We start from the raw sequence: 15,000 nt of genomic DNA on the forward strand, positions 1-15,000 counted from the left end.
TGTCGCCATGCGCAAAAATAGGCCAAACATCATGGCCTACTTGTGCACAAGCAGAGCGCGCAAATACTGCAACTAACTAATATGTGTGTGTATGTGCGTGTGCGTGTGCACGTGCACGTGCACGTGCACTTGTGTTGTGCGTGCGTGTAGACAGCGGTGTTGGACAGAGCAGAGATCCAGAGAGCCGTCACTTCCTGTAACGAAGAAGCCGAGGCCGAGAGACGAAGTAAGAACCCAGAGGTCATGACCTTCAGGGGCCAGAGGTCATGACCTTCAGGAGTCATGACCTCCAGGGGCCAGAGGTCACCAGTATATCCAAATTGACACTGATGAGCCCCACAGACCCCCATTTGAAGAGATATTCCAGGGACCCCCATAAGAGAAGATTTTTACGGCGGTAGCACAATGCTAACAGACATGCTAACATGTTGTCTAACAGAACTACAGGCGGTAGCACAATGCTAACAGACATGCTAACATGTTGTTTAACAGAACTACAGGCGGTAGCACAATGCTAACAGACATGCTAACATGTTGTTTAACAGAACTACAGGTGGTAGCACAATGCTAACAGACATGCTAACATGTTGTCTAACAGAACTACAGGCGGTAGCACAATGCTAACAGACATGCTAACATGTTGTTTAACAGAACTACAGGCGGTATCGGACATCAACGCAGCGATTCGTCTCGGCGACGCCGCAGACACCACAGAGATGCTGTCCAATCCCGACGCTCAGCTGCCAATCATCTACCACACGGCTGCTGCTCTCTACCAATCAGAGCTGTTCAGCCTGCAGCTGCAGAGCAAGGTGCACGCACGCACACACGCACGCACGCACGCACGCACGCACGCACGCACGCTGATAGGTATTTTATCCCATCATGATAAAAAATGACAGGGGAGGACTGTAAAAACCCCTGCAACTGAATCTAAAGATAATAGCTTCGTTTAGCAAAAGGCATGAAGCTACGAGTGCTCTCCGGAACAGAACCAAAATGCCCCGGAAGCCTCAAACTACTTTAGGAGTAATCCCATTACAATACTTATACTTAACTTCAGCTTTGACCAAAATACTTTAAGTAAATAGCCAATATGGACAGGAAGGATTACTCCATAACCAAAAACATTACCTTATTTTACCCCACAGAGAGACGTCCATAGCAGAGGGAGGTTTTTAGTCGTTTTATATCATCGTTTCAGAGAGAAATAGAACATGGATTCACAAAACACAGCATGATAATCAAATACAGAGCCTAGACCCCCGTAGGGGGGGTCTAGTAGAATGGTTGCAGGTTTCTCTCTACCGTCTCCAAAATGGAATCCGGTATATATACTTTAACAATCAAAATGGAGGATGGTACAAAGCCGACGTGGCACGACCGAGGAGTATCGTACTCAAAGTATGGAAAAGTACTGGAATGGAAAAATACAAAACACAGAGGTCTATCTAGGCCTCAAAGGATAAATTTGTCAGGGAAGGGGGTGCCGGCCCGGTTGCTATGGCACCCGGCTGATAAGATAGCCATGCGAGGTCAAATTCATGTAGGGAGACAGAGACTGTACAACACTAACTAAGCGCCAAAAGACAGCGTGAAGTCACAGGGGCAACCAGATTAAAAGGGTCAAAAGGTCAAAGGAAATGGTCAATCAAGCATAAAATATAAACAGATAGAAATTATCTATCAAACCCATCGCATTTTATGCGCGAATGATCATATGACCTTTGACAAAATCAAAACCTCAGGGGAAACTTTACTTTATACTATGGATAAAATGGAACAGAATGGCAATGAAAAATAAAAAATAAAAAAAACACAATGATTTCAACTTTACTAGGCATAAAATCCTTAATTAGAGGGTACTGTGGGAAAGAGAAAAAATGGCTTTTCTCTTTTGATGATGATGATGGAGATGATCTTCGGGAGTGGCACCCACCCCAGCAAACCGTTGCAGCCTACCTGGCCGGCGAGATGTGTCATTTGACCACATGAATGTTCATTTTTAGAGCAGTTCTTCTTTTGGCTCGTCATCAGTTCGTTGTCAGAACTGAATCTGCGAGAGTTCTTTTGGCTCGTTTGTCGGAGCCGATTCTTCGCCCCTCCCCCCCCCCTAATGACAGGTTCACAGATACACTCGATCTCTGCAAACAGACCTGGAGAGGGGAAACGGGGTATTCTGCATGCGCTCCAGCGCGATGTCGCAACAATGTCTTTGGGAGTCCCTTAAGTACCATATACAGGTCAGATATAGAATCAAGTGATTCTGGGGAGATTAATGCCTAGTCCAAATCGAACTCATGATGATAAAAACCAAAATAATAAAATGTAGAAGGAAATGTTCCTATATTGACAATTTAGGGGAAATATGAAATGACTAAAACCTTTTTATAAAATCAAATAAAATCAACAATAATGTAATACAATTGGAGGTGATTAAACGTAGCTTGGAAAGCGTAAATTAGCAAACAAATAACAACAACCACATAAACATGAAACATAAAAACAAAAAAATGTAATAAATTTGTTCCCAATGGGAAATCTATGGGCAACTAGTTAGACTGTTCTGGGGTTGGGCCTAACCAGTGAATTTAGACGGATCTGCTGGGGGGTCGGGTCTGGGGCCAAACCTTGTATACAAGAATGGAATTTCGAAGTCCACAATCAACCACAAACACTTTTCCGAGACCTCCATCGCATTTGTGGGCTTTGAAATTCTCGGCCTGTCCACCGACCGACTCCCACCTGCAGCAGTCCTTTATCTGTAGATAACAGAACAAAAACAAAGTACAAACTGGTGAATGACATGAAAAACCACATTATATATCTATTCACCTCACTCTTAACCCGCCACAATCTATATCACTGAGCTTTTATGGAGGGAGAGCATCTTTAGAACAACAGGTGTTGATCTTAATTTACGTATATCACAGTTTATTATCAGGCGAGTGGCAGGAGAATAATCATGAACAAATGGTTCTTAATAAAAATAACATCGTATCAAACAGACAGATCTAGATAGAGAGAAAAAGTATGTATATTTCAAATTTTCAACTTCGACAAACATGTGGGCCTACGTTGGCAACACATGGTACAGAGAGTTAGAGAGAGATTGTCTTCTTGTAGTCAGAGAGAGAGAGTGATAGCTAGATCATTATTTGTCGGTAGACCCCCAAGTTTCTCCGTATCTAAGAGATCTATTTTACCCACCAAACATGTGTCTGTCTTCTGCTTCGATCAATACTCGTGATTTCAAAAAATAGGATAAGAGAGAGAGATGGAATTAGATAGAGAGGTTTGCGACCGTTGAATCCTAAACTACACATGTTATGTTTCAAACCACTGACGCCTCGAAACATTACGATGACTCGCTATGTGCCCGTGGCTTGACTACTGCCGCACACAGACAAATCACCTTTACAACAAATAGCGGCAGTCACGTCCGCTCCAGAGGTTGGCACACTAATCTGAGACACTAGTGGTACACTGTATTAAATCTAAATTGTTGCATATACTAGAAAAATAGTGAAGAGTCACTGAAAAATATCCTGACCTTCCTCCGACGTGTACGCCTACGCGTCGCAAAAGGCTCAGGAAACACAGAGATTATTATGATACTATGTATGGCAAACGGGGAATGCCAAAATGATGAATATTTAACTAATTTGACTATCAACTTGACTAAGAATGTTCATGATTCAAAATCTACATCTCTCTCCTCGTGTACACTCAAGGCAGAAACGAGATCTTGAAAAGGTAGAAAAACGATAAATTTATTGCCTTCTACTCACATACTTCAGAAAAGCTATGTTCCAGTAAAATGCGGGCAAGATATCGGAAATTCGACCTCTATAATGAACATTGATTAGCAACATGAGAAAACAGAAACCCAGAGCAGGCGTTCACAATGGAAACCTCGTAACAGACACGTTTCCAGACAGACAGAGAGAGAGCATGGAGGAAAGATCACCCCCCCCCCCCTCACACACACACACACAGGCACAGAGAATGACTCCAAACAGGAAACTTTTTCACACAGGCAGGGAGAGGGAGAATGGAAGAACAGAGAGGTCCCCCCCCCCCTCCCCACACACACACACACACACACCCACACACAGAGAGAGAGATAGCGAGAGACAGTACCATGCGTCCACAGAAACTGCCTCCCCCCCCTAATGACACACACAAATCACTGAATAATTATTTTTCAAAGAAATAAGATAAACGCTGAAGCTGTCCTACTTCTTTTAAACAATAATAACAGTTTAACACAAAAACAAATAGATTACTTAACTCAAGAATAGCGCAGGAGATCTCAGGAAGCAGATTTATGGTGCGGACTTATGGACACGCGTGGTCCACGGGTCCAGTTCGTGAAGGCATTCACGAACCCCATAGCTGGTAGTGTCCAAAAGGATAATCCAATGTTCCTGAAGCGATAATAACGAGCAAAAACCACCCCCTCTGAAGATAAATCAGCGGAGCTCTCGGGGAAAAAAAAAAAGGAAGAAGGAACATTTTTTTCCTTATGTGATTCTTTTTGCCTTTTCGGTAGCAGCTAATTAAATAAATTAGACTTACGCACTTCAAAGGAGACTCGAACAGGACCAAGTTGATAGGAATTTTATCCTATCATGAGATAAATAACAGGGGAGGACTGTAAAAACCCCTTTAACTAAATAAAGATAATAGCTTCGTTTAGCAGAGTGCAAAATGAAGCTGCGAGCTGCTCCGGAACAGAACCAAAATGCTCCGGAAGGCTCACAATACATTTACTTTTAGGAGTAATCCCATTACAATACTTATACTTAACTTTAGCTTTTACCAAAATACTTTAAGTAAATAGCTAATATGAACAGGAAGGATTACCCCATCACCAAAAGATTACCTTATTTCACCAGAAAGAGAGACGTCCATTTCAGAGGGAGGTTTTTAGTCGTTTTATATCATCGTTTCAGAGAGAAATAGAACATGGATTCACAAAACACAGCATGATAATCAAATACAGAGCCTAGACCCCCGTAGGGGGGGTCTAGTAGAATGGTTGCAGGTTTCTCTCTACCGTCTCCAAAATGGAATCCGGTATATATACTTTAACAATCAAAATGGAGGATGGTACAAAGCCGACGTGGCACGACCGAGGAGTATCGTACTCAAAGTATGGAAAAGTACTGGAATGGAAAAATACAAAACACAGAGGTCTATCTAGGCCTCAAAGGATAAATTTGTCAGGGAAGGGGGTGCCGGCCCGGTTGCTATGGCACCCGGCTGATAAGATAGCCATGCGAGGTCAAATTCATGTAGGGAGACAGAGACTGTACAACACTAACTAAGCGCCAAAAGACAGCGTGAAGTCACAGGGGCAACCAGATTAAAAGGGTCAAAAGGTCAAAGGAAATGGTCAATCAAGCATAAAATATAAACAGATAGAAATTATCTATCACACGCACGCACACAAAAGTTAGCATCTTATAAATCATCATTAATATTAATATGATCCCATCCTTAGAGTGTCTGATTATTTGATGTCGATATGATCCCATCCACAGAGTTGTCTGAGTTATATTAATGTTGATACGATCCCATCCTCAGAGTGGTCTGAGTCATATTAATGTTGATATGATCCCATCGTCAGAGTGGTCTGAGACGAGTCATGTTGATACGATCCCATCGTCAGAGTGGTCTGAGTCATGTTGATATGATCCCATCGTCAGAGTGGTCTGAGTCATGTGGATATGATCCCATCCTCAGAGTGGTCTGAGTCATATTGATATGATCCCATCCTCAGAGTGGTCTGAGTCATGTTGATATGATCCCATCCTCAGAGTGGTCTGAGTTATATTAATGTTGATATGATCCCATCCTCAGAGTGGTCGAGTCATATTAACGTTGCTACGATCCCATCCTCAGAGTGGTCTGAGTCACGAGGAGCTGAGCGTTGCCGTGGAGATGCTGTCGGCGGTGGCGGTTCTTAACGAGGTGCTGGACACGGCGGACTCGTTAGCGGTCGGCGAGCAGCTGAGCGAATCTCCGCTGGGCTTCACCAACATGGAGCACGACAACATCAACAGGTAATTATGCAAACTGTTAATACATATTTCAATCAATCAATCAATCAGCTATGATGCTAACATGGCAGCTATAATGCTAACAAGGTAGCTATAATGCTAATGCTAACATGGTAGCTATAATGCTAACATGGTAGCTCTAATGCTAACATGGTAGCTCTAATGCTAGCTATAATGCTAACATGGTAGCCATAATGCTAACATGGTAGCTATAATGCTAACATGGTAGCTCTAATGTTAACATGGTAGCTCTAATGTTAACATGGTAGCTCTAATTTTAACATGGTAGCTCTAATGCTAACATGGTAGCTCTAATGCTAACATGGTAGCTCTAATGCTAACATGGTAGCTCTAATGCTAACATGGTAGCTCTAATGCTAACATGGTAGCTCTAATGCTAACATGGTGGCTCTAATGCTAACATGGTAGCTCTAATGATAACATGGTGGCTATAATGCTAACATGGTAGCTCTATTGATAACATGGTAGCTCTAATGCTAACATGGTAGCTCTAATGATAACATGCTAGCTCTAATGCTAACATGGTAGCTATAATGCTAACATGGTAGCTGTAATGATAACATGGTAGCTCTAATGCTAACATGGTAGCTATAATGCTAACATGGTAGCTATAATGCTAACATGGTAGCTCTAATGATAACATGGTAGCTCTAATGCTAACATGGTAGCAATAATGCTAACATGGTAGCTCTAATGATAACATGGTAGCTCTAATGCTAACATGGTAGCTATACATAGGCTATCTCTGTGTTGTTGTTTTTGTATTTACTGTTATGTTTTTACATGTTGTTTGTATATGGACCCATTGTGTCTGAAATAAAGTTTTCAATCAATCAAAAAAAATGCTAACATGGTAGCTCTAATGCTAACATGGTAGCTCTAATGATAACATGGTAGCTCTAATGCTAACATTGTAGTGCATAATCTAACGTTCTGTAGGTACTCTGACACGCTGATTGCCCTCCGTCGTGCGGCCGTGGATCGAGGCCAGGAGTTCCTGGCGTGGAACGACGTTCAGAAGTGCATCGATGCCGTCAACGTGCAGGTCTACGAGGAACACCAACGTAAGACTTTATTTATTGTATTGTATACATTTTCATCCATTACTGCGTTCATCCAATCCGCTATTCAATACCCTAGAACAGGGTACCCCAATATATTTTCCTCAAGGGCCATATTTTGACTAGGGTACCAGGCTGGGGGCCGAGTCCGCACGCACGAGGTCGAGGTCTTGCCCATTTGAAAAGGATGCCCAGTTTGACATGCATAGGCTACTGACCCAAATCTAATGCCATTTATATCTGGGACCCCTCCAAAAAAATAAAAATAAAAAAAAGGTTTTTAGGCAGGCCGCTTATTGGGGAACCCTGCCCTAGAACAACATGTTTTCAGATGGGGGCCGGTGGCCAAATACATATCATTTTTAGGGTCCTTGACATGGAATATTTTGAAAACCACTGATGGTGACAACATGAGGTTTTCAGCAAAACTGTCATGATATAGAAGACATTTGTAGAATCTGCTGTCAGTCCTGTCTGTGCTGTCCCGGAGCAGCCGTTCCAGGCTTGAGGCACGTTGGTGAGAACTACACATTTAGAAGGCATTTGCGGAATCGACCTCATGTCTTAACGGGGTTTAACGAATGCAGATAGTTGAGAGGTGAAGACGCCATGTTCATCATCCTCTCCTCTCTCCAGGTGTCATGGCCACCGCTGTAGTTACAGATATATGTGACTAAATTTGACTGAGGGTCTGCCATTGGACTTTTTTTTTTTTTTTTTTTTTTTTTTCATTTCGTATGAAAGCAGGAAATCATAGCTTCAAATTGACATATTGGTTGTTCAGTTTGACCCACCAGTTTTGTAGATATGGCTTATAGAGTAATATATTGAAAGGTTCACTTCTGTGGTCTCTAACATTACACCTAGCTACATGTTTAAGCATTTATTTCATATTTACATGTCTTCTGTGGTCTCTAGCATTACACCTAGCTACATGTTTAAGCATTTATTTCATATTTACATGTCTTCTGTGGTCTCTAACATTACACCTATAGCTACATGTTTAAGCATTTATTTCACATTTAGGCTACATGTCTTCTGTGGTCTCTAACATTACACCTAGCTACATGTTTAAGCATTTATTTCACATTTGCATGTCTTCTGTGGACTCTAGCATTACACCTAGCTACATGTTTAAGCATTTATTTCATATTTACATGTCTTCTGTGGACTCTAACATTACACCTAGCTACATGTTTAAGCATTTATTTCATATTTACATGTCTTCTGTGGACTCTAACATTACACCTAGCTACATGTTTAAGCATTTATTTAATATTTACATGTCGATTTCAGCTCTGACACTTATTTCAGACATGCTCTAGTATGTGAAGAGTCTGCCTGTGCTATACATTTTTGCGTGATGACAGTCTCTCAGTCAAATCTGGTCACATATAAGGTAATGTTCTCCCCCCTCCCCCCCCCCCAGGTGTCATGGCCGTGGCTGAGATCAACGAGGCTGTGGACTCGGGAGACTACGAGCAGACGCTGGCGGCTCTGACGCTGCCCAGCGCCCAGCTGAGCGGAGTTAACCCCCGCACCGCCAAGCACTACCACGACGCACTGAGGGACGCCAAGAGCCTGCTGTGTGAGGTAAAACTACACTACACTACCCACAATGCACTGCTGTGTGAGGAGAAACTACACTACACTACCCACAATGCACTGACGTGTGAGGTAAAAACTACACTACACTACCCACAATGCACTGCTGTGAGGTAAAACTACACTACCCTACCCACCATGCACTGCTGTGTGAGGTGAAACTACACTACACTACCCACAATGCACTGCTGTGTGAGGTAAAACTACACTACATTACCCACCATGCACTGCTGTGTGAGGTAAAAACTACACTACACTACCCACCATGCACTGCTGTGTGAGGAGAAACTACACTACACTACCCACAATGCACTGATGTGTGAGGTAAAAACTACACTACCCACAATGCACTGATGTGTGAGGTACTGGCAGGGGTGAGCTGAGGCTACGGATATCCAGGGCGCTGCCCCCTGGTGGTTTTGAAGATGCAGCCAAACCTTTTTATTCACACACCTCTGGCTAAAACCCGCCGGTGGACGCTGCGTGTCACGGCTTGAAGACGCACCAATGAGAGACCCTGGATGCATACCAGTGGATCCATTGAGTCCACCGGCTGAGTAGCGACTAGGCAACGATGTGTCGCTAGTAGCAACACCTACTGCTGTAGGTGCTGTTCTGTCTGTTGTTATGTCTGTTGTTCTGTCTGTTGTCCTGTATGTTGTTCTGTCTGTTGTTCTGTCTGCTGTTCTGTCTGTTGTTCTGTCTGTGAAAAAAGTCTGAAAAAAAAAAGTCTGAAAAAAAAAAGTCTGAAAAACAATGTCTGAAAAAAAATGTTGTGGTCAAGATAATTCCGTTCCGTAGTTATGGACGCAGTTGAATGTAATTATTTTCACCTTAAATCACTAGAAAACAGAGAAAGTTAGATTTTTATGAATATTTGATCGTAAACCAGCTGAAAATAAAGTACTGATCATGTGATCTCTGGGTGTTCTCTATACTTCTTCTTTGTTGACCCTGGGATCATTCCCAGGCTGCGGTAGAGCGCCCCCTATCGTAAAACCACTGCCAAGGAACACTTTTACCACTTTTTATTTTATTGTATTTTATCAAAGGCCGTCACTGCCGAGGACTTTTATCCTTTTTTTTTTCTCTCCACTAGATGGCGCTCTTGGCTAACCTATGATGTGGAACCGCCGCCGGAATCATTTGTTTATTTTTGGACAGTGGTGGAAAATAACGAAGTACAATTACTTCGTTACTGTACTTAAGTACACGTTTTGAGAATTTGTACTTTTATTTACTATTTTTATTTTGCTGTATTTTTACTTTTACTTCGTTACATTTACAAGTAAAAAATCGTACTTTTAATCCGCTACATTAAAATTGGACACCTTTCGTTACTCGCTACACATTTCCGCGCAAAATATGAGAAATATGCGGGGCTCGCTTGATCGCCTCACTCATTCGTTCACATCAAGGGGCTGCTTCAAAACGCCACTGAGAAACTTCCACTGACATGAATAGCGGAGGGGCGGAGCTTCGCGCCAGTTCAGTCTCTATCCTTTTAATACTCTATGGTTCACACTCACGCAGAAGCATGTTGGTGCGGTCCGGTGAAAAAGCTGGACAGAAGCGCCCGTCTATCTCTCTCGGTCTCTCTCTCTCTGGTGCCGTGAATAAATTACAGCGAGCCGCGCTGTGTGTGTGTGTGTGTGTGTGTGTGTGTGTGTGTGTGTGTGTGTGTGTGTGTGTGTGTGTGTGTGTGTGTGTGTGTGTGTGTGTGTGTGTGTGTGTGTGTGTGTGTGTGTGTGTGTGTGTGTGTGTGTGTGTGTGTGTGTGTGTGACGTGCGCTGCATCTGCTGGTTATTGCAGTTCTGTTTTCGTCACATACACAGCTTAACTTCAGGAACGTTACACTCACCGATCCAGGTGATTGCAATAATAATCACTGTAGGCCTAGTGCATTGCATGTAAACGTCTGTCAAACGGGATGGTTGTTAAAGTTGATATCGGTTTTAACTTTCTCCCCAATAATGTAATCCACATTTGTGCATAGGCCTATAGCCTACTGTAGGCTTTTTTGACTAGATTTAGAAATTGCAATGGCTCTCCCCATTCTCCCCTAAATGACTGTCTACCCCCATCTGAAATATATTTTTGTGTGAGCTGCTTGCAACCTGAGTTGTTTGTAATGTTTGTAATGATAGTAAACACAAACATTGTCCTAACACAAACATTAAATGCCATTGATAATGAATGGTCAGTTTCTAGTGTTTATCCCAACACAAACATTAAATACCATTGATAATGAATGGTCAGTTTCTAGTGTTTATCCCAACACAAACATTAAATGCCATTGATAATGAATGGTCAGTTTCTAGTGTTTATCCTAACACAAACATTAAATGCCATTGATAATGAATGGTCAGTTTCTAGTGTTTATCCCAACACAAACATTAAATGCCATTGATAATGAATGGTCAGTCTCTAGTGTTTATCCCAACACAAACATTAAATGCCATTGATAATGAATGGTCAGTTTCTAGTGTTTATCCCAACACAAACATTAAATGCCATTGATAATGAATGGTCAGTCTCTAGTGTTTATCCCAACACAAACATTAAATGCCATTGATAATGAATGGTCAGTTTCTAGTGTTTATCCTAACACAAACATTAAATGCCATTGATAATGAATGGTCAGTTTCTAGTGTTTATCCCAACACAAACATTAAATGCCATTGATAATGAATGGTCAGTCTCTAGTGTTTATCCCAACACAAACATTAAATGCCATTGATAATGAATGGTCAGTCTCTAGTGTTTATCCCAACACAAACATTAAATGCCATTGATAATGAATGGACAGTTTCTAGTGTTTATCCCAACACAAACATTAAATGCCATTGGCCAGTTTCAAGACGAGTGTTGAAATAAAGCCACTGTTGGACTTCATTTCTTTGTAGGCATTTTGAAAAGCATGTTGTACTTTTTACTTGTACTTTGTACTTTTTACTTTTATACTTAAGTACATTTTACAGCGGGTACTTTTTGTACTTAAGTACATTTAATTTGAGGTACTTTTGTACTTTTACTTAAGTAACTTTCTCAATGGGTACTTTGTACTTTTACTTAAGTAATTTTCAAGTAGAGAATCAGTACTTCTACTTAAGTAAAATATTTTTGTACTTTTTCCACCACTGTTTTTGGAACAGTTATTTTGATACACGATAAAAAAAAAAAAGGTCTTAGTGAATTCAGAATGGAGGGACAAAACGCCACCCAGTTAGGATGTGTAAATGACATCAGACTTCAGAACTCTATACAGTTATGATATTGGAACATCCCACTCTAACAAGGGCCTTTCTCAGCCTCCTTATCGCTTTTAATTTGCTGTTGCTAGTCATGGCTGCCAGTTCCCACCTGATGTCGTGTCGGAGTCCAGACTTCTTCAGACCGTACTGAATAACTGCTAGCTTGCATAATGTCTTGAGATTTGGACTGAAGTCTAAGACATAGAGGTCACCTCTTCCAAAGAGGATAACGCGATCGCCCACCATGCAACCGCACGTATTGTACGTCTGAGACGGGCCTTTCCCCTTGGGCACAAACCTCTTCCAGGAGAATGTATCTGGATTGAACTTCCACAGATCATTGAAAGCCTGGTTACAGTGCCAGCCACCAAATATGTACAGCTCTCCATTGTAGGTAAAGGCTGAATGAGCAGAGCGTCCTTCTGGAAGAATCTGTGCAGAAGGTGTGTTCATGTAGAGGTTGGTCTCTGTGTCAAACACTCTGATGGTGTTGTAGCACTGACCCCCCCCAAAACCCCCAAATGCAAACATCTTTGTCCCGATGGTGGTAGCAGAGTGACGTGATGAAGCAGGAGGTGGAGTTCCTGTTGTGTTAATTAAAGTCCAGACCATTGTGGTGGTGTCCAACTTGTAGATGTCATTAGTGAGTCCAGTCTGGGTCAATCCTCCATGGATAAACATGACCTTCCCCAAGATGCAGGCTGAGTGGTGGGCCCTCTCCTCTGGAACGGTCCCAGAAACCTGCCGATTGAACCAAGTGTGGGTGTTGACATCAAAGGCATAAAGTTTGTTGCAGTAACCTTGGTTAGTCCTCCCTCCCCAGAGGTAGACAGTATATTCTATCAGCACAGCTGTGTGGCCCTCACGCCTGGAGGGAACCTCAAGGTGAGGTTCTCCTGTACCAGATGCCACAGGTGTCAACCTCCTCCAGCACAAAGACACTGTGTTGAAGACGTTCACATCAATCTTCTTGTCGTCGGCGTTTCCACTGAATGAGTAAACGTGGCGTCCGAATGAAACAGCCTTGTTCCAGTAAAGATCTGGAGCTCCGTCCAGATGTAGCGTCCAGCGGCACATTTCTCACACCGTAGATCAGGTTGGATTTATCACGTCTCTCTGGAACACAATGCAGTCCTTCTGCTGCGCTCGCAGTCACTTATTGGTTCAGTGGTGCAAATGTCACGCAATGCTTGGACCAATCGGCAAGGCCCATGAGTCGGGTCGGCCAATCCTGGAAAACGATGACCGTTGATCTCCTGATATGGCAAATTGATTGCCAGCAGAATCACAGTCCGGACCGGTTGTAGAAATCCACCGTTCTACACAGCAGACAGACAGACATACAGTGTGTTCAGCTACACAGCAGACAGACAGACAGACAGACGGTGTGTTCAGCTACACAGCAGACAGACAGACAGACAGACAGACAGTGTGTTCAGCGACACAGCAGACAGACGGTGTGTTCACAATTTGCGTCTAGTCATTTAACTGTGAGAGTTTCAAGTCAAATCCATGCAGTTGTTATTGTTAGACTTCTCCATGGGAGAATTACGTTTTTGAATGATTTATTGAACATCCTCTGTTGTGACTGTCCGACAACAACTGCGCGCGCGTGTAGTAGTAGTAGTACTGCTCTCAGACCAGCAGAGGGTGACATTGTGTGCGTTTCTCTCTCTCTCTCTCTCATTGGTTGCAGAGGTCAGGTGACCAGTCAGCCGTGCTGTGGTTGGACCACATCCAGGAAGCCATCCACACAGCCAATCAGGACGAGGAGGAGGCGCTTATATGTATGTACACACACACGCGAGCATGTGCACACACACACATGCACGCACGCACACACTAATACTGTTGTTTGTTTCATTCAACATGAGCGCCCCTCACTTCACACGGGGTGTGATTTATTTTCTGTAACAGTGTCGGAGGCGCTAGCGGACATCAACCGCGCCGTGTCCGAGGGAGACTCCCAGAATGCACTGCGGGCGCTGCAGAACCCCAACGCTGCCATCAGGGGAGTGGTGGCCGAGTGTGGTACTGCATACCAGACTGAGCTGAGCCAGAGTCAGCTGAACAACTCTACGACAGGTAACACATTACTACAGGTAACACATTACTACAGGTAACATGTTAATACAGGTAACACATTACTACAGGTAACATGTTACTACAGGTAACATGTTACTACAGGTAACATGTTACTACAGGTAACATGTTACTACAGGTAACACATTACTACAGGTAACATGTTACTACAGGTAACACATTACTACAGGCAGCATGTTACTACAGGTAACATGTTACTACAGGTAACATGTTACTACAGGTAACATGTTACTACAGGTAACACGTTACTACAGGTAACATGTTACTACAGGTAACACATTACTACAGGTAACATGTTACTACAGGTAACACATTACTACAGGTAGCATGTTACTACAGGTAACACATTACTACAGGTAACACATTACTACAGGTAACACATTACTACAGGTAACACATTACTACAGGTAACACATTACTACAGGTAACATATCACTACAGGTAACACATTACTACAGGTAACACATTACTACAGGTAACATATCACTACAGGTAACACATTACTACATGACACATTACTACAGGTAACATGTTACTGCAGGTAACATATTACTACAGGTAACATATTACTACAGGTAACACATTACTACATGACACATTACTGCAGGTAACATTACTACAGGTAACACATTACTACAGGTAACACATTACTACATGACACATTACTACAACACATTCATACAGGTAACACATTACTACATGACACATTACTACAACACATTACTACAGGTAACACATTACTACATGACACATTACTACAACACATTACTACAGGTAACACATTACTACATGACACATTACTACAGGTAACACATTACTACATGACACATTACTACAGGTAACATGTTACTACAGGTAACACATTACTACAGGTAACACATTACTACA

General features: G+C 42.5%; 2 protein-coding genes across 2 annotated transcripts in view; one reads left to right on the forward strand and one right to left on the reverse strand.

The window, feature by feature from the left end:
- Positions 1 to 15,000, forward strand: part of iqgap2 (IQ motif containing GTPase activating protein 2) — a gene marked incomplete at its 3' end in the record, with an annotated part of 114,003 nt that overhangs the window by 46,598 nt on the left and 52,405 nt on the right. Inside the window, exons 11-17 of the mRNA XM_083776868.1 lie at positions 151 to 226; positions 652 to 812; positions 5,911 to 6,071; positions 7,029 to 7,153; positions 8,580 to 8,743; positions 13,706 to 13,796; positions 13,927 to 14,094. Of these exons, the coding sequence (XP_083632994.1) occupies positions 151 to 226; positions 652 to 812; positions 5,911 to 6,071; positions 7,029 to 7,153; positions 8,580 to 8,743; positions 13,706 to 13,796; positions 13,927 to 14,094 (946 nt within the window). The remainder of the gene's footprint in view (positions 1 to 150; positions 227 to 651; positions 813 to 5,910; positions 6,072 to 7,028; positions 7,154 to 8,579; positions 8,744 to 13,705; positions 13,797 to 13,926; positions 14,095 to 15,000) is intronic.
- On the reverse strand, positions 9,590 to 13,086 carry LOC310866415 (uncharacterized protein; the record flags this gene model as incomplete). The annotated part of the gene is made up of 2 exons (XM_083776019.1): positions 9,590 to 9,597; positions 12,222 to 13,086. The coding sequence occupies 2 exons, from the start codon at positions 13,084 to 13,086 to the stop codon at positions 9,590 to 9,592; spliced, it is 873 nt and encodes a 290-aa protein (XP_083632145.1).

The sequence above is a fragment of the Protomyctophum parallelum genome, assembly GCF_964188405.1.
Source record: "Protomyctophum parallelum genome assembly, chromosome: 11".
In the NCBI taxonomy this organism is placed as follows: domain Eukaryota; kingdom Metazoa; phylum Chordata; class Actinopteri; order Myctophiformes; family Myctophidae; genus Protomyctophum; species Protomyctophum parallelum.